This window comes from Lepidochelys kempii, chromosome 7 (assembly GCF_965140265.1).
Source record: "Lepidochelys kempii isolate rLepKem1 chromosome 7, rLepKem1.hap2, whole genome shotgun sequence".
NCBI classification, from domain to species: domain Eukaryota; kingdom Metazoa; phylum Chordata; order Testudines; family Cheloniidae; genus Lepidochelys; species Lepidochelys kempii.
Window position 1 is genome coordinate 69,526,316 of NC_133262.1, and position 19,347 is coordinate 69,545,662.

Genomic DNA, 19,347 nt, shown 5'->3' on the forward strand with positions numbered 1-19,347 from the left:
ACTAACCAGGTATTGATTTTTTTTTCCATTCCATTCCATGGTTTTGAACTCCTCCAGCACATCTGTCTGCTCTTGCATTTTCTGTATGACATTGCATGCAGTATTGCACTTCAGTCATTCTAACTAGCGAGAAAGGGAACTTCATCCAGCCTGACCTCTCCTCTTGGGAGGTATGGAGCTCCTTGAACACCTAAGGCTCAAACCTGGGAGACATGGATCACATAATTCCAACATAGGTTGCAGGTAACCTGGGGAGAGGGAATATTTGTGCCATTTTTGTGAAGACCTTTTAGTTTAATCCAAAGAGGAAACAATGTGTGGTGCTTACATGTTGACAGTGCCTCAGAACAGAAAGAAGGGAGTTTAAGCAGATAAAGGTTTTATTGGGTTATTTTTTAATCTTTACACTTTGTGGTGTGATGACTACATTCTTCCATTGCTGCATTTTAACCTGGTGGTAGAATTTAGTGCTTTAACTTTGATACAATCACAGTTTGCTTTACGATTTTGTATTCCCTTTTAACGCTCACTGCAGACTCAAGTACTGGATCGTATTTCCCTTTTACTGTTGCATATTAAAATACACTGGTGATTTTTATGATATTCCCATGTATTAGGGTTATATTTTTTTTTGGCATTTGATTACTCTATCATTTTTAGCTTCATGAAAGGGAGAGGGCTATTAGTCTGTTGCTCTGAATATTAATATAGGGCGCTTTCCCCCTTTATCTTTGCTTTTTGTGTTGTGTTGCTTCCTGGAGGGGAAGCCTCTCCAACCCTCACATTAATTAAAAAAAAACTGCAGCAATTTTTTATAATGCTTTAGATAAAAACATGAATACTTGCTAAATAAAGTTCTTACAAATGCATCTGCACCAGTCCGCAGTGGCTTCAATTGAATTATTTGCTTTGGGTAGGCCAAAGTGTGTGTAGCTTGGAAAATAGATTTTCAGAACTTTTAAAAAAAATATTTGTCAGAGTATCACTACCTCTTGAACATCAGATGGTTTCCCAATGGAAGTTGCCGTCTTACTGATGCTTCCCACCAGTCAGATGGTGTAGTGTGGGCCTCAGAATGTGCAGCTTCCATTTGAATACATGGGAAAGCGGTACTTTCCCAATGAGAGTAAGGTAAGTTCTGTGTCTATCGCTGTGTGTTTGTACAGTGCCTAGCACAATGGACCCCTGCAGGCACTTCTGTGGTAAACATGATTCATAACTAAGGTTGCCAACTTTCTATTTGCAGAAAACTGAACACCCCCACCCCACCCCTTCCCTGAGGCCAAGCTCTGCCCCTTCTCTGAGGTGCTGCCCCCACTGACTTCATCACCCCTCCCTCCATCGCTCACTCTCCCCCCACCTTCGCTCCCTCTTATTTACACTGGGCTGGGACAGGGGATGGCAAGGTGGGTGGAGGGCTCCATCTTGGGGTGTGGGAGGAGTATGGGCTCTGGGCTGGGAGTGTGGGCTCCAGAGTGGGGCCAGAAATGAGTGGTTCAGAGTGCAAGAGGGGGTTCCAGGCTGGGGAAGGGGGTTGGGGTGTGGGAGGAGGTATGGAATCTGGGATAGGGGTGCAGGCTCTGGGGTGGGGCCAGAAATGAAGAGTTCAGGGTGCAGGAGGGGGCTCCGGGCTGGGGCAAGGGGTTGGGATGTGAGAGGGGGTGCGGGCTCTGGGAGGGAGTTTCGGATGCAGAAGGGGGCTCGGGCTGGGATAGAGGATGAGACATGCGGGCTTACCTCAGGCAGCTCCCAGAAGTGGCAAAATCTCCCTCTGGCTCCTAGGTGGAGGCGCAGTCAGGTGCCTCTGCACATCGCCCCTGCCTGCCTGCACCACCCTGGCTGCTCCCATTGGCCAAGGTTCCTGGATAGTGGGAGCTGTGGCGCTGGCACTCAGGGCAGGGGCAGCGCACGGATCCCCCCTGGCCGTTCCTCAACCTAGGAGCCAGAGGGACATGCCAGCCGCTTCCTGGAAGCCGCGCGGAGCCAGGCAGGTACCCTGCCTGCCCTGCTGCAGGCAGCCAACTGGACTCTTAACGGCCCGGTCAGCAGTGCTGACCAGAGCTGCCAGGGTCCATTTTCAACCAGGTGTTCCCATTGAAAACCAGACGCCTGGCAACCCTGTTCAAAACAATAATTTAGTTTTTTTAACAACACTGAAAGTTCCAGTTTTCTCACAAATTCAAAGAAGAGCTGCACTTTTGCGTCCTTTTTGAATCAGTTTCTTGGCATGTGATTTATACTTTGAAATTAGGCCTTGATTCAGCAAAGCACTTGACCACATGTTCCATTTTAACTGCATGCAGATATCAGTAAGAACTAAACAATGTGCTTAGTTTAGCCTGGCTAAATTGGGGCCTAGATTCAGATAAAGTACATTTTATATTGAATGTAATGAAAGAAAAGTCAAGGGGAGTTGGCTACCCAAAAAATTCCTAACTGTCAGAGTGGTTAAGCACTGGAATAAATTACCTAGGGAGGTTGTAGAATCTCCATCACTGGGGATTTTAAAGATCAGGTTGGACAAACACCTGTCAGGGATGGTTCAGATAATACTTAGTCCTGCCTTGAGTGCAGGGGACTGAACTAGATGACCTCTCAAGGTCCCTTCCAGTTCTATGATTCTATGAAAAGTCTATTTTCTATTCATTATCTGTGAGTTCAACAAATCAATTGTGCAAGTAATAGAAAACTTTTCATAATGGCCATGAAAGCACTTCCAGCATGAATATTCTAAATAATATTTATTCATGCTAGTATTCATGATACTTTTACTTGCAGCAAATACAGCTTTGTGGATAAGCTAATGAAAAAGGAGCGGCAAACATCAGCAAAGTAAATAAGTTTTATTCTGAGGAATGCACCTGAATACTTTTTGGCTGTGTTCAGCCTGATCTCACACAAGTCTGTCTAATATTTTGTTGTAAATTACACCGTTGAAAAGCAAAATAATTCTGGTTAACTCCCTGCAATAGTGTGCCTCTAATTCCAGTCAAATTCTTGCTATACATTTTTTTAAAAAATTACAATAACAATACAATAAGAGGTTTACAAATACACGACAGCCAACATGTTCATAAGTCTCACTCTGTCTTTCATGTGTTGCCATTATGCCTCTGTTGTGGTTCATGTGGTGTATTAGATGCACTGTGCACACTATTTGCACAGCAATCTAGTCAAGATACAAATTGATGATAAAGTCATAGAGTTAAAGATAGAACAGTTGTTTTAGACCATCCAGTCTTGCTTTACTGCTTTATCCTCTTGTTTTACTGCTTAAATTTCTTGGCTTTTCTAGTTTAAATTCATATCTTTTCTAATATTATATTAAATGTCTTTATGTAGTACATCTGCTCTATTTTAAACAATTATGCAAAAAAGGAAGGAAACCCTCCAGCATGCAATTGGAATCCTACTCCATAGTATTTCATATAATTCCTCTCATTACTATCGAGTGGGAGCCATTAGAAACTCAGTGGCTGTGTCAAGATTTTGAGCTGTACCCACTAAATTTGTAATGGGCCCTTCTGTTGTTACAGGATTCCAGTGTACTCTAAATATTACAATTCTCTTCTTTTCAAATAACAGGCAACATTCAAAATGACAAAATTACAATGAAAATCTTTAAGATACTTCTATCTTCTGTAAATTACTGGAAGTATCACACCAACATAGACCACTGCATTTAAAAAGTCAGTCCTTAATCAGTAATGGATCAGATGATTATGTATCACTTGCTTTTCTACCATTAGAGATAACTAGAGTTTTCAAACCAAATTTTCAGCCTACATCTATAGACAGTTGCACAGAAATATTTAACGCTTCTGTGCACTCAGGTGCTAGAATGTTTAAAGTGTCCATGCAGATATTTGTACCTATAAATTATGGGTGCCTGTATGTCTGTGTAAAATCAAGCCATTTGTCCATATTGCACTTCATAGGGTTTTTACATATTCAAGAAGTATTAGATAAAATCCTGCAGTCCTTTCTCTTTAGTAGGACTCCTGATGGAGTGAGGACTGAAGATCATGGCCAATAGTTCTGATGCAGCCTGAACCACATCAGACAGCAGCATATGTATTCACTGACACTTATTAACTGACATAGCAGGTGGCAGATGTATGGAGGTGATTAAGTGAGTTTGCTCTAGATTCAGTTTGGTAAGGAGCTGATATCCCTGTATACCATTATGTGTTGCATTGCCTGAAGAGTTAAAATGAATGAACTAGTCCTGAGTTTAATAGTAATGTTGTTATTTTAAATGATCTCATTGGAAAAAGCTGATCTTATTTGAAATTATTACTGATTTTGATACTAGAGGCTACATCCTCCCCTGGTATAAAATCAGCATAGCTTTGCAGTAGCTTGCTGTTAATGGAGCTGTGCTGTTGAGGGTCTGGTCCTATTTTTTTTAAAGAGATTAACAGGAATTAGAGAGAAAGAAAATAACTTTCAAAGCATCGGAGGTTTCTTTTCCAGATAATATTTCTAATTAATATTGTAATAAACACAAATAAAAGCATTGGTGAGTCTACACCTCTTACCAGAGCCTTGGGAAACCAAAGTTTCTTGACTTTAGTTGCAATCATTTTAATGTTCATGCAGGGTTTTCACAGATGTTGTTTATTTCTCAACAGCCATCTCAAGAGCAAGTGGTGCCACTCTTTTTTTTGTTGCCATGAGAATAGTATAACATTTTGAAAGGGTGGAGGGAAATTTTCATTGCTTTAATTACCACCCGCTGAACAACTGAACTGTAGAAAAATAAAATAAAATTGGGGAGAGGGAAAAAAGGAGATGATGTTCCCAGGAGCCATTAACAGTATCAGGAGAGAGAAAGTGAAGAATGCAGCTGGCTGATCATTTATTACACCATCTTTAGGAAAAAAGAGAATTAAAACAAAAACAACTTGGCCATGAGCAATGTAGCATTTCTAACCTGCCAGCCAGCTCTGATGCCTGAGAAGAAAAGCAAGCTCTGGCAAGGAAGATAGTGTTGTGTGAAAGCCTGCAGTGTTTTAACTGTGGGAGTTGGGAGCAGGTGAACAGATTATTTTGAATTAAATGAACTGAGATTAAACATGTTTGGTGGTGTATGCCTGATTGTGATGGTCATTCAGACCCTGAAATATCCTCAGCTCAGTGTTCTCCAAATTATGTATGTCCTTCTCTTCTTTTATTCCCCTGCTGTAAAGCTATTGGATTGCACACTTCCTGTTACTCCCAAGAAGGGCCCCAGGACAGTTCTGTCACTATAAGAAGAAAGAGTGTAATCACAACCTCCCCTGCCACACACTTGTGTCATCAGCAGGATTTAAACCTGGGAATTGTAGCATCTCAGCACAGACCTTGACCACTTGAATTAATGGAGTAACTCCTTTATGTGGTAGCAGAAGTAGGCTTTTGTCCATCAGTAGGCCAGCCCTTGGAAGGAGATGCAACATATGCACTATGAGATTGTTGTAAGAGTACCTTACCTGTGTATTTTCTAGTAGAGGTAAGTATTGTTTATAAGAGAACCAGGCTCTAATCACTATTAAATCTTTTGTTTCTATATTCAAATTAGGGCAATATGACTGAGGATTGGATCTTTGCCTCAACAAGTAGTTTGACTTCAGAACTAGTTTCTGTGTCATTCTTGGCACATAGCATCTTATATTAGGATTTAATGATGTAGTTTCACATAATATATGTCACATGGATCCATAGTGGCACTATTCTTCCTTTGAACTGTTCAACGAGAGTAATTTTTAACAATTCAGATCTGAACACTTCTCTTTTCCTCCCTAACAACATTCTTTTGATTTTGTGAAATGGACTAATTGACTTGTTAGGCTGATCATTTGCATGTCATTTCTAAACAGATGCATTTGTCTGCCTGGTTTGCATGTTTAGTGATAAGAGAATACAGTGCTTTCCAGAAAGGAGGCTACTGTTCCCATATTGTAGTCCTCATTTAGCCAAGCACTTAAACATGTGCTTACTATTATGACGTACTAGAGTAAAGTCTACTAGGCCCACTTAGAATGGGGCCCCATTGGGTTAAGCAAAGTACCAACACAAGAAGAGATTGTCCCTGCCCCCAAAGAGCATGCCATCTAAATAGGCAAAAGGTGAAGGAAAAAAAGAGGTGAAATGACTTGTCTAAGGTCACACAGCAGGTTGGTGGGAGAGCTGGGAATAGATCCCAGGTTTTCTGAGTCTTAGTCATAAGAACATAAAAATGGCCATACTGGGTCAGACCAATGGTCTATCTAGCCCCATATCCTGTCTTCTAACAGTGGTCAATGCCAGATGCTTCAGAGGGAATGAACAGAACAGGGCAATTACCAAGTGATCCATCCCCTGTCATCTAGTCCCAGTATCTGGCAGTCAGAGCATTAGGGACATCCCTAATGCATCCCTGACCATCTTGGCCAATAGCCCTCGATAGACCTATGCTCCGTGAATTTATCTAATTCCTTTTTGAACCCAGTTATACTTTTGACCTTCACAACATCCCCTGGCAATGAATTTCACAGGTTGACTGTGTGTTGTGTGAAGAAGTACTCCCTTTTATTTGTTTTAAACCTGCTGCATATTAATTTAATTGGGTGACCTCTGGTTCTTGTGTCATGCAAAGGCATAAATAACACTTACTTTCTTCACACCATTCATGATTTTTTAGACCTTTATCATGTCCCCCTGCTTAGTCGTCTCTTTGCCAAGCTGAACAATCTCAGTCTTTTTAATATTTTCTCATATAGCAACTGGTCCATACCCTTCTCTGTACATTTTCCAATTCTAATATATCTTTTTGAGATGGAGCAACCAGAACTGCACGCAGTATTTAAGGTGTGGGCATACCATGGATTTATATAGTATCATTTTGATATTTTCTGTCTTATCTATGCCTTCCTAATGGTTCCTAACATTCTGTTAGTGTTTTTGACTGTCACAGCACTTTGAGTGGATGTTTTCAGAGAACTATCCACAATGACACCAAAATCTTTTGAGTGATAACAGCTAATTTAGACCTCACCATTTTGTATGTAGAGTTTGGATTGTGTTTTCCAATGTGCATTACTTTGCATTTATCAGTATTGAATTTCATCTACCATTTTGTTGCCCAGTCACCCAGTTTAGTGAGATCTCTTTGTAACTCTTCATAGGCTGCTTTGGACTTAACTGTCTTGTAGTTTTGTATCATCTGCAAACTTTGACACCTCACTATTTACCCCTTTTTTCCAGATCATTTTTGAATATGTTGAACAGCACTGGTGCCCATACAGATCCTTGGGGGATGCTGCTATTCACCTCTCTTCACTGTGAAAACTGACCATTTATTCCTACCCTTCGTTTCCTGTCTTTTAACCAATTACTGATCCATGAGAGGAGGCCCTCTTATCACATGACAGCTTACTTTGCTTAAGAGCCTATGGTGATGGACCTTGTCAAAGGTTTTCTGAAAGTCCAAGTACACTATATCCATTGGATTACCCTTGTCTACATGTTTGTGGACCCCCCTCAAAGAATTTTAAATGATTGGTGAGGCATGATTTCCCTTTACACAAGCTATAGTGACTCTTCCCAAACAAATTTTACTCACCGATGTGCCTGATAATTCTATTCTTTACTATAGTTTCAACCAGTTTGCCTAGTACTGAAGTTAGGCTTACTGGCCTGTATTTACCAGGGTTGCCTCTGGAGCCTTTTTAAAAAAATCACTGTTACATTAATTATCCTCCAGTCATTTGGTACAGAGGCTGATTTAAGAAATAGGTTACTTAGCACAGTTAGTAGTTCTGCAATTTCACATCTGAGTTCCTGCAGAACTCTTGGGTGAATACCGTCTGATCCCAGTGACTTATTACTGTTCGGTTTATCAATTTGTTTCAAAACCTTCTCTAATGACACCTCAGTCTGAGACAGTTCCTCATATTTGTCACCAAAAAAGAGTGGCTCAGGTTTGGGAATCTTCCCTCACATCCTCTGCAGTGAAGCTGGATGCAAAGAATTTATTTAGCTTCTCTGCAACAGCCTTATCTTCCTTGAGTGCTCCTTTAGCACCTCAGTCATCCAGTAATTGTTTGGCAGACTTCCTGCTTTCTGACATACTTACATTTTTTTTTTGCTGTTAGTTTTTGTGTCTCTTGCTAGTTGTTCTTCACATTCTGTTTTGGCCTGCCTAATTATACCTTTACACTTAACTTGCCAGAGTTTATGCTCCTTTCTATTTTCCTCAGTAGGATTTGTTGTCCAATTTTTAAAGGATGCCTTTTTGCCTCTAACCGCTTCTTTTAGTTCAGGGTCCTACATGCACTGCCTCTCCTTAAGTGCCGAATCTGGGCCTGTGTATATAGGGAATCTACCATGAGACACTTCTGCTTTGATTTCAGAAGGTATACTCTCACCTACCATAAATTGAAATTTGTTCCTCAGATCACAGTTATTAATACACTAAAGTATAACAAATTTACACAAGAAGTGTGGATTTGAACCATTGGATGCCATTGAGTGCTCGAAGTGTTTGTGGGATTCTGTAAAAGAAATGCAGAATCTTTTATCCCCATTAAACTGTAAGCTTGGGACTATACCCATTCGAATGCATTGTATGACATGGCTGCCTAATCATCATAGTGATTTCCAACTTGTGTAGACATACTTGAGCTAGCTTTCATCATACCAGCTGTGAGAGTTCGGTCTTGAACCTGCGCCCATAGCGCCCCAGGCAATGCTCGGACTGTGGCCACCACCTAGTAGCTCCCTGTAACCCGTGGAGAAGAGAACTAGAAGAGCTCTAGCTCACCTAATGCTCCTACAAAGCTCCTTACTGGGGGAGATGTCTGGCCCTACCGACTGTCTTGGATGTACTACTTAAGCCCAGAAAGAGTCAAAGGAAGTCATCTGAGCATGTAGGTGGATTCCTGCTTGGCTGTCACTTAGTCCCCTGAATCCTGTGCTTTGTCTTCCTGCCTTCCAGCTCGTTCCTACCCTCCTTATCCCAGATCCTCCTCCACTCCAGGTTCCTGCTTTCCTGCCCTGCTCCAGATCCCTGCTCCTCCACCTTATCCCTGACTCAAACTTGGCCCCTGGCTTGACTCCTGACTTGGGATTCAACTCTTGGCTGGAATCCTGACTCAGGATTTGACCACTAGACTTAACTGCCTACACCTTGGTCCTTACAATAGTGTGCCAAAAGAAGTGGTGTAGCCAACGTAGCTCAAGCAGAGGCGAGTTGCAGAATGGGTTAGCTCTGCCAAGTAAAAACTTGGCTGAATCCTGTGGGCATGTATTCGGCATGGCTGGCCTGTGCTGCTACTCTCTGTTCTACCCCAAGTACATTGTAGGTTGATGAAAATTAGCACAAGTATGTCTCCATGATTTGGCATCATGCCCATAGCTCATAATGTAGCCATAGCTATAGACTATAATTTGATAGACTTATCATATGTTGATTAGAGCAAGTTTAGAATACTATTTGCAAAGAAGTGAGTTGCACTATCTACGAACATTAATTTACTACTTTTGTCATATGCTTATCCAGAATTGATTTAAAAAAAACAAGAGAAGTTAGTAGAGATGGGCTGGAGCTGTTGTTAAAATCTGATCCTGTTTTCTAGAAGACAAAACCAGACATATGTACACAAAAAGGGGGAAGAAAAGAACAGCAAAGATTTAAAAAAATGCAGGTTCTGTCTCTGGTGTTGACTCTTACTTGCAACCTCACTGCTGGAAAACACACAGGCATGGCACTTGGTCTTATTAGCCACTCTGAGACCTGGCAAATTCATGCCACCATCGGGCAGTTTAGGGCATTTCATTGAGTTGCTCTCTCTGATCCCAGGATCAAGCAGTGTTGCAAAATATGCAATCTTGAACTGCTAAGACAGACTTGTAAGACAGAAGGAAAAAGAAGAGAGATAGGAAAGAGAAGAAATAAGTCAGGGAAGGAAAAGGATGCCTGGGGTGAAGTATGGGGATGAAGTCTCACATCCCAGGTGGCATTTGGGATCTAGCCAAAGCTGGTGGAAGTGGCAATGTCATTTGGCTGCCTCTCTCTGGTCAGAAAATCTTTCAAGATTAGAATGAGGAAGGTCTAGAGTCCCAGGAGATGGTAGGGCTGGAAGTCATGAAGGTGAAGCTCGCTTTTTCCCCTCCTCTCACTTTTCAGTCAGCCAGCATCACACTCCATTAGATTTTCCCAAAAGAGTCTCTCTTTGAGGTACCTCAAAGGGAGTGATGGGGGGAATAGCCCATCCTCTTATTATTTTGTGCACCAATTAGGCCTGATTACCAACACATCAATTTTGGTTCACTAATTTCTGATCCCACACTTCTCTTGTTTACCAGGCATATTCTTAACACAGTCCTTGAGTTTTGGTTGGACTAACTCAGTCTTTCTGTCTCCTTTTTGCACCTTTTCTCATCAACATTTATTATAGGTTATTATGACAGTTTATGAGCCTTCATTCAACTTTTCATAGTTGAGCTCACAATTAGAGTAAATTTGTAGGCCCAGTTATTACGACAGGGCATAGCCCAGTTATGTGGATGTTTCTGACTGTACCTTTCATTGGGTATTTTAGGGTTCTATATTACTCTCTGTCTACATTCAGAACTCTCAACAATGTCAATTTTGGGTCCCTGATTGAGATAACATATGACTCTTGTCCTCTAAAGAAAGTTAAGGTCTTTCTAAACTAAAAGAAACAAAATATTTCCAGAACTTCCTCGTTTGGGGTGAGATTTTCAAAGCTACCAGGGAGATTTGGACACTTTTATTTTCCATTAACTTTAATCTGATCCCCCAAATGGTTTTGAAAATCCAAGCTTTGATCTTTCTTGAATCTGCTAAGTAAGTTAGTGGTCATTAGCTAGCAAAGAAACTTCTCCTAGCTGTGAGCCAGTTGCTCAATAAGGGAGGGGGAGAAGACAAAGATATAACCTCATTCCTCTCCATATTGGCCTTTGGAATGAGCCACCACATAAAGTTGAGCAGTCTGCATAATGCTACTGAATGGTGCAGCGTGTAACTCTCATGCATACCAAGCAGCCCCAGGGAGATTGCATCTCCGGGGACACAATCTTTCTCCCTGTCTCCTGAAGGGCATTGCAACCCTTCAGGAGTCTGGAAGTGGTGTTTTGTACAGTCAGAGATTCCAAGACAAGAAGGGGCCATTGTGATAATCCAGTCTGACCTCCTATATAACACAGGCCATAGAACTTCCCCCAAATAATTTCTAAAGCAGATTTTTTAGAAGAACCTCCCATCTTGATTTAAAAATGGTCAGTGGTGGACAATCCACTATGACCCTGGGTAAATTGTTCCAATGGTTAATTACTCTCACTGTTAAAAATTTACACCTTATTTCCAGTCTGAATTTGTCTAGCTTCAACTTCCAGCCACTGGATCACATTATACCTTTCTCTGCTAGATTGAAGATTGCCTTAATTATTAACTGCAAAACATTTTGAGATGATCAGATCAGAGGTACTATATTACCTGACGAAAAGTATAATTATAATGGCCAATAGCCCCTGAGTACCCATGATACAGAAACTGCAACCCCTGGACATTCTGGTGCTCTATCTATTCTGATATTGCCTTTCTTTCAGTGGCTTAGAATGTAGATACTGAATCCGGAGACTAAATGACCTTTTCTATTTAATTCATTTCTCTAGGGGTTGTATTTGTGCACATCTTTAGGAGAACTGTGAGGACAGTGGGGATGTGGTAAAACAGGTGGAAATAATGATTAATAATCACATAAGTAACAAATTAAGCATGCAGAATTCCATCAAAGACAGGTAATAATTACTGAGTCCCCTGAGCTGTAACCTCCTAGCACAATCACATTCCACTGTAAGTGCTTGAACACTTGAGAGGCCTTGCCCGTTTCAGCTTCATCTCCCCCTTTAATGCACATCTATTTCATTTTAATTACTATGTTCTTCAGGGCCCATTATGTGATGACTGTGGCCTCTTTCTTCTTGGCAGGTATTATTAGCCGCCAGGAGGCAGAAGAGCTGCTAATGAACAAGTCTGAAGGAGCATTCCTGGTGCGGGTCAGTGAGAAAATCTGGGGCTACGCCTTGTCTTATCGCCAACAGAGTGGGTTCAAACACTTTTTGGTGGATGCTTCGGGGGATTTCTACAGTTTCTTGGGCGTGGATCCCAACCGGCATGCGACACTCACGGATCTTATTGATTTTCACAAGGTATCACTTCTTGTGGAAAGATCAATCACTGAACTCAGCAGATTAATAAATTAAAGAGGAACCATGTAATTTGAAACCAACCTAGAAAGTAGAAATAACCATAGTGAAAAGCTAAACAAGTGTACATTGGCTCTAGTCAGAATGTACAAATTAAACTTCATACACCTGGAGTTTTGTTTCTCTGCTGAAGTGAACCAGTGGATTTTTTTTTCCAGTTTCAAAATCTTCAGTATCCATTTGTGTCCCATTCTAACCAGCTTTGTATGCACTGCCTGCTTTGAAGGACCAAAAGATGCATTAATAGGGACTGGCAGAGCTAACACTTTCTAAACTTCTTTGGTCTGCAAAATTTGGTTGGAAATATTACAAGAAAAGGGCTTTTAATTTAGTTAAGTTTACCATGAGCCTTTGACAACTCTACATGGCCAGGAACTGGCTCTTCTGGAAGTTGTGCTTCCTACGGGCCAGTCTGTGACTAAAAAGCAGCACAGTTTTTGATGGGAAAGGTTATTTTTACTTTCTCATGTGTCTCTGTCCATCAATTTTTCTTCTGTTTTTCTCTTTATCCTCACCCATATTGTTCCCTTCTTCTATAGAATTTCCTTCACTTTTCCTTCTCTCCTGTTTTGTCTCATCTTTGTTTCACTCTCATTCCAGTGGACTTTTTCTCCTCTGATTATTTCCATATCCCATTTCTCCCCAGACAACATGTAAGGAGCTTTCCTTTTCTTCCCCTAATTTCCCCTCTTCTCTGCTCCCAATTTCCCTTCCCACTTCTCTCTTTCTTGAGGTGCCATGAACTTCAGTTTGTAGCACCTCTGCAGGCTTGCTCCACACATACGCACACTCTATTCCTTCCCCCAGTGAACCTCTTGTTATTACTTATTATACTGAGCAACAGAGGGGAAATTCTTCTCTGTGACACTGGGGTAAATCTGCAATAATTTACTAGATTTACATCAGTTTAATGGAGATGAGAAGTTGGGCCTACACATGAGGGCACCGTAAAACATGACAGTTCCTGCTTGAAGGAATTTACACTGCAAGTAAGAAACAGACCATGGAGTCAGAGCAGAGTGTAATATTCTACATAAATAGCTTGGGACAGATTCCTGGCCTCTCTCAAGAAATGGCACAAGAAGAGGTCTTAAAACTGCCTTAATGCAGCAGCTGAGAATTTAAGTAGCATAGGAGAAATGTGAGCCTGCCTCACACCTTCTTTGTCCACTCCAAAGAGGGGTGGGGCCAGAGTGCAATGTGCTCCAGTGATCCTGGCTAGAGGAACAACTCCTCGAGACCATTATCCCCTGGCACAAGGTAGAGCAGCCATAGATGGTTCTAACTTCAGTTCGGGGGGAGGGGACGGGGCGGTAGAAAGGTGGCATAGTGCTGCCTATGCTGTGGATCTAGCCCGTTATACGTACAACACAAACCCCACATGATAAGCAGAAGGAAAGCTGAGCCTAGACACCTCTATTTTATTTTATATATTTGAAGAAGCCTTCATGCTGGCTGTCTTTTTCAAAGTCAATGCGTCTCTTTGTACTGTCTCCTGCAGAAACAAGCAGCACCTAGATCGGTATATTGGAGAGGGACTCTCAGGAGACTCCTGGCCAGGGATAGAAGAGTGCATCTACAGTTGCACAGCTGGCACTAAAACAAGGAACTCAGTCCCTCAGGCAGGAGTTCTGGCAGCCGTGATGTCTCCTCCTCTTTTTGGGGGCACTCAAGTCTGACAAAAGTTCCTGTATTTCCCTTATTTTCTCCTTGCCCATCATAGGCAATAACCACACAAGACAGCCCATCCGTCAGCAAAGAGAACAAGGGCACCTGTCAGAAGCAAAATGTCTATTAAGGCCAGACATTAAGGAAAAAATATTCCTGGGGGGCATCCCCGATGATAAAATTGACAGGTGTGGTTATGACAGGCTGATTAGAGAAGCTGCTCTTCCTCTAAAGTGACCACCCAGTTCTCTTTTAATTGCCTGGCTTAGTGGACATATGTAAAACTGGTCAGTTTGCTCCTGAGTGTCAGTTCCTGTCTTCCATATCATCGTCTCTGAAACTTTTCTGTCTGCCCTTACCTCTGAAGTGCACTCTCAATTCCTCCACAGCCTTTTAATGGCCAGCGACACAATGCCAGAGGATGTGAAAGCAGCACAATGAAAATTACCATAATCTCTTCCAGATCCTGCCCCAGTTCTGTTTTAGATGAAACTCCTTCAGGAAGGTTCCTGGTCTTTTGTCATGGTTAAGATGAACTGCAGGTGGATTCATTTATCTTCAGAGCCCAAAGTTTACTGTGATCCCAAAGACCGCAGCAAAAGCTGTAAGAATTCAGAGCCAGCCACCAGCACTAAAGGGGCTAGGAAATGACAGTAGTACAGAGCTTGACCCTCTTTCCTCTTCTTTGCCTCATTCTGGTCTTTATTTGGAGACACTGGTTAATGTGGATGTTGGGAGATTGTCAGGTCAGGTAACTACTACCCAACTTTACAGCCACAAAAGATCACGTGGCACCAGTCAGTCTAATGTTTATATGAGTTTTTACAACCAGTAGGGTTTATTTTTGCATAGAAATATAGTGTTGAAAGCAGCAAACATTATAATTAAGTTGAGAGTGGCTTTCCCTACTAAACCCCTGTCTCTGCTTGCCCATAACTTTCCCACAATGTTTCCATTTGGATAGGAAATTTCCATACTTGTTTTCAACCCAACATAGTGATTGGGTATGGACCAAGACTGGGATTTTCAATGGGGCCTAAAGGAGTTAGGCACTCAAATTCCCATTGAGTTTAATTGAGAATTGGGCACCTTTGAAAATCCCAGCCCAATAACTTGGATCTAAATTTGGATTCAGCTGCATTCCTAACTTTGGGATGTTCTGATCTATGGTTTTGCCCCATATCTAATCCCTAAATCATTTTAATAGACTAATTAAATTGTTTCAGTCATTTTTAATGAGTAACAAAACGGAATTCCCTTGATTTATGCAACTCTTATTTTCCCACTCAATTTTTACTGTATTCTAAAGTGCCAGTTTATATAATGAATAACAGTCTCTACGCTAACAATGGAAAATGGTTTAGTTTTTTATTCCATTCTTTTTATATTGGCATACAGTTATCAGAGGGTGGCACAGATTATGCGGAGCACTAAGAAGGATGTGGAACTAGCATGATCCTTTCCCCTGACTGTGTGGAATAGGGAATATCAGTCCCTGTATAAAGGAGAGGTAAAGAAATAGCTGGTTTTTGTATGGGCAGCTCCACACCTTGAAGAGAGAGGAGGAGCTGCTGGTATCCCAGTGTACGTTTTATCAGGTGCACATTTGTGTGTCGACTTAGAATTGCAGATAATCATTTTTTAAGATGTGTAGTTGGACAACAGCAGCCAGTTTCTCATCTCACCAAAGGGTTGGTCCTTACTTGAATTGGGTGGGGATCTTCTTTTTTGCCGTGGTTTTGTTTCTCGAGGGGACAGGAGAAGGCTGAAGTACTTTTGAATGATACTGTAAATGTCCTTTTATCTTTTCAGGAAGAAATTATCACATCCTCAGGTGGAGAGTTACTACTGGAACCATGTGGACAGAGGAAGAACCCACCTGACTACAGTTCTTTATTTGAATGACTGTTTTCAGTCTTTAGGACTAGAATGAAAATCCTATGGATAGTTAAAATAGTATGTTAGTTATCAAATCTTCAGTCACTAGCTGTTTGAACAGCAAACTACCACCACTAAAAGGTCCTAGAAGCAACCGTTTGATACCTGATTTGTGGTAATTATTTATGTCACCAAGAGTTTAAAGATGGGAGAATACTGACTGACTACAGGTGAAGACAATCCCCAGTGGTCCTTCTAAGAGATGTGGTCAACTGGCATTGACACTCAAGGTTATTTTAATTTTTCAACTATTGTCCAGGGTTGAAAATGCTAACTGACATGACTTTAAGAAGGAAGGTGAACTACTCTATGCATTCATAAGACATTGTATGAAATACTAATATGTTGAATTAGGTTCTTTCCTCTGACATCGAGTTTGCTAGTTTCCAATGACAATCTCATCAGTCAGTCTTGCAGTTTTGCAAATGGACTTTAAAAACTTGTGTAATTTGTGATATCTTATTGTTTACTTTCAAATTCAGGCCTATAAAGTGAAGTTTCCCTCAGAGCAGACAGTCCCCACAAGACCCTGTGCACTATTAAAGACTTTATGGGTCCAGTGGCAATGGAAAGCCTTTCACCTATTTTATAGAAGATGGTCAATTATTCGGCACCATGTAGCTAATCACTGTTTCCAACAGGGAAAAAAAAACACCTACAAGATTTAAAACTTTCACAAATCATTTTATGTTGGGAATGTAATTTTGAAACTTGAAGTAATGAATGAATTAAGGATGGGGAAATCACTCTGGATAAAATATGAAGTGACCTGAATCTTCACCCAAAACTTTAGCCAATCCCTGACATTTCTCTACTTTCAATGATGCCCAAGCCACATCTTGCAGTTTCCTGGCTTCGCTTTTTTATAGTTCCAGACACTCCCTTACCAGTTCTGCTAGCCGAGGAGTTAGATAGATCCATGTATAAGGCATGAAGTATTTATTAGATATCATGCCTGTTCACTTTTACATATGAGGCAGAGAGCTTTAAAGCATTTGTTACAGCAACATACTAAATATCAGAACACATATAAAGGAACAGGTATACCGAAGTGAGTAACTTAGGGTAGCTGCTTAGACTTAGTAGATTGATAAGTTGGAGATCATTCCATTAGACAAGTTATGAAGTATAAAGAAGAAGAGTTTTAAAGAACTCTCACTGGCCTCCTGGTTTGCTTTCAGGTCCCTTTGCAAGGAGCTGGCAGTTGGACTCAGTTGGGGTATACAGATGTTTCCCCTTTCAGTTCCTCAGATCCTATTCCTCCCTTCCCCGGGATGGCATCATTTCAGAATTGTCTGGCCATGCTGAAGGTTTGTTTACAACATATAGCATAATGTATTTGATATGAGTCATTCTCAGTGGAGGGATGTAATTGAAATGGCCTTGTGACTCCTTAAGTGAGTAGTTTCTCCATCCTTTTCAGATACTTAGGGCCCATTTTGAATAATGAGGGACTTTGCCCGCAGCTACATCTCACATCTCATTTCCTTTGCCTGTTCCTTGAAATTCTTCCCTCTTAACTCCAACCTTTGTACCTCTCTCTCACTTTCAGCTTTGTGCCTAAATTCATGATATTCTCATGCTTGGAACAGCCTCACAATTCATATGTGCCACTCTCCCACATCCCCTTAGAACCTTTTTCTTATTGTTGAATCCCTTCCTCCTGAGAGGGTGACTCCATTTGTTTGTGCCCTTGAATGGGTATCCTGTGTATTGTATCTTTCAGAATTAGACTGTAAGCTGATCTTCAGGGGAAGGGACCTTGTCTTTACATGTTTGTTAAGCACCACCAACACTTATGGTGTTACACAAATAATAAATGCTCTTCATAATGACAGCAGCTTTCCTCATTATTGCCTCTTCCCATCCTTGTTGAAATCAGAAAATTCAGACATGTCTTGCAATATCATATAGGATATTTTCCATTTGTTAACGTTAGCTTTTTGTGAGATTACATCTATCTGTGTTTGTGATTTATGAGGAAGAATTTCAGTTAGCTTTCCACAGAGGGAAATTTAGTTGGACCGTTTCTATGTGATTTGCATTGGTCACATTGGCTCAGGTTTCTGTATTACCTCAAAAGGTTGTCTAAGAAGTTAGGGTTCAGTCTAAATTATAATCAGGGCTCACTGAGTGTATTGTTCACTTTCTGGATCAGCCATTCTCATCATAGGGTACTCTGATGTGAATGCAACTAAGATTTCTTCACCAAATATGTTTGGAAAATTAGGATAGTCTTTTAAGCAGCTGATATCTTGGGAAGCAGTGTGACCTAGCAGTTTGAATGGGTGACTGGGAGTCAAGAGGTCTGGGTTGTCTTCAGAACTTGGCCATTGGCTCAACAGTGGAACTCTTGCAAGTCACTGAGTCTTTGTGCTTCAATTTACCATCCTGGAAAAAGGGGATAATAATACAGACTCCTCCACTTTTGTAAACTGTTTTCAGATCCTCAGATAAAATGTTATTATGTATGCTGAAAGTAGGACACATTGTTTTCCAATTCTTTTCAGGTTTACCTCCCTGTAGTATTCAGCATCTACAATTATGAGAATATTTGTGTACATAAAGTTGAAGCTGCCTTGTTCTGTATAAAGAATTCATATTCATAAGATGTTGGCAATAACAAAATTATTCTTTTCTAAATTATACATTTCCCAGGAACTGTCTACATTTTTGGATATAGGACAAGAAAACTTGAAAGTTTGGATCTTTAGCCTACCTGTCCTGTCCTAATTAATATGTATGAGAAAACCAAACAGTTTTCAATTCATGATATATTTCCTACTTTTTTGGGTCTGCATTCCATGCATGTCTCATATTTTAGGTTTTACCTGGCTTTAAAATAAATTCCTTGTAAGTTCTCCTGCAAATGAAATTACTAGCTGGAAAACCGCAATTTCATCTTGAGAGTTTTATTATGTTAATAAATGTCAGGATTCTCAAATAAAGGAATTGCTTTTTTTCCACAGCCCCACAGAAGAAATGAAAAACATCCAGCCAACTCATAGAGAACTGCAGAGTAAAACTTGACAATATATAACCAAAAGTATTGGAAATAAAATACAGTGCAACTTAACTGAAGATAAATTTCAAAGAAAACAAAAGGACATCATAGTAGACAGAAATTAAAAAGAACAGAAGCTTTCCTAGGTAAAGATGTGCAGCTGCTGCTAATACACTGGAGGGTAGTGGGGGAAATACAAGAGTAGAGACATTTTCTGAGCTAACAAATGCTTGTTGCTGCCTTCCAGAAAACAAATGGACTATGAAAAGGTAACTAGTGAGTGGGAGGTACAGAATGGGGGAAAGTAATTTAGAAAAGGGAGAATTAAAACAATGAGACAATGTGTTTATCCCATTGTTTTTTTTTTAATTACTATATTTTTGAAGTCCTTGGAGGAAACTCAGAAGATTGCTGTCTTCCCCAAATCACAATGCTTAAAATGCAAGTGGAGCCTGAGCCACAACATTCAGAACTGCATTTCA

At 40.8% G+C, this 19,347-nt stretch overlaps 1 protein-coding gene across 2 annotated transcripts in view; it reads left to right on the forward strand.

The window, feature by feature from the left end:
* Nucleotides 1–15,828, forward strand: part of SH2D4B (SH2 domain containing 4B) — a 106,538-nt gene extending 90,710 nt beyond the window's left edge. For both annotated transcript variants that reach the window (XM_073353287.1, XM_073353288.1), the window contains 2 exons: nt 11,978–12,198; nt 15,736–15,828. In XM_073353287.1, the coding sequence (XP_073209388.1) occupies nt 11,978–12,198; nt 15,736–15,828 (314 nt within the window). The remainder of the gene's footprint in view (nt 1–11,977; nt 12,199–15,735) is intronic.
* Nucleotides 15,829–19,347: the final 3,519 nt, after the last annotated feature.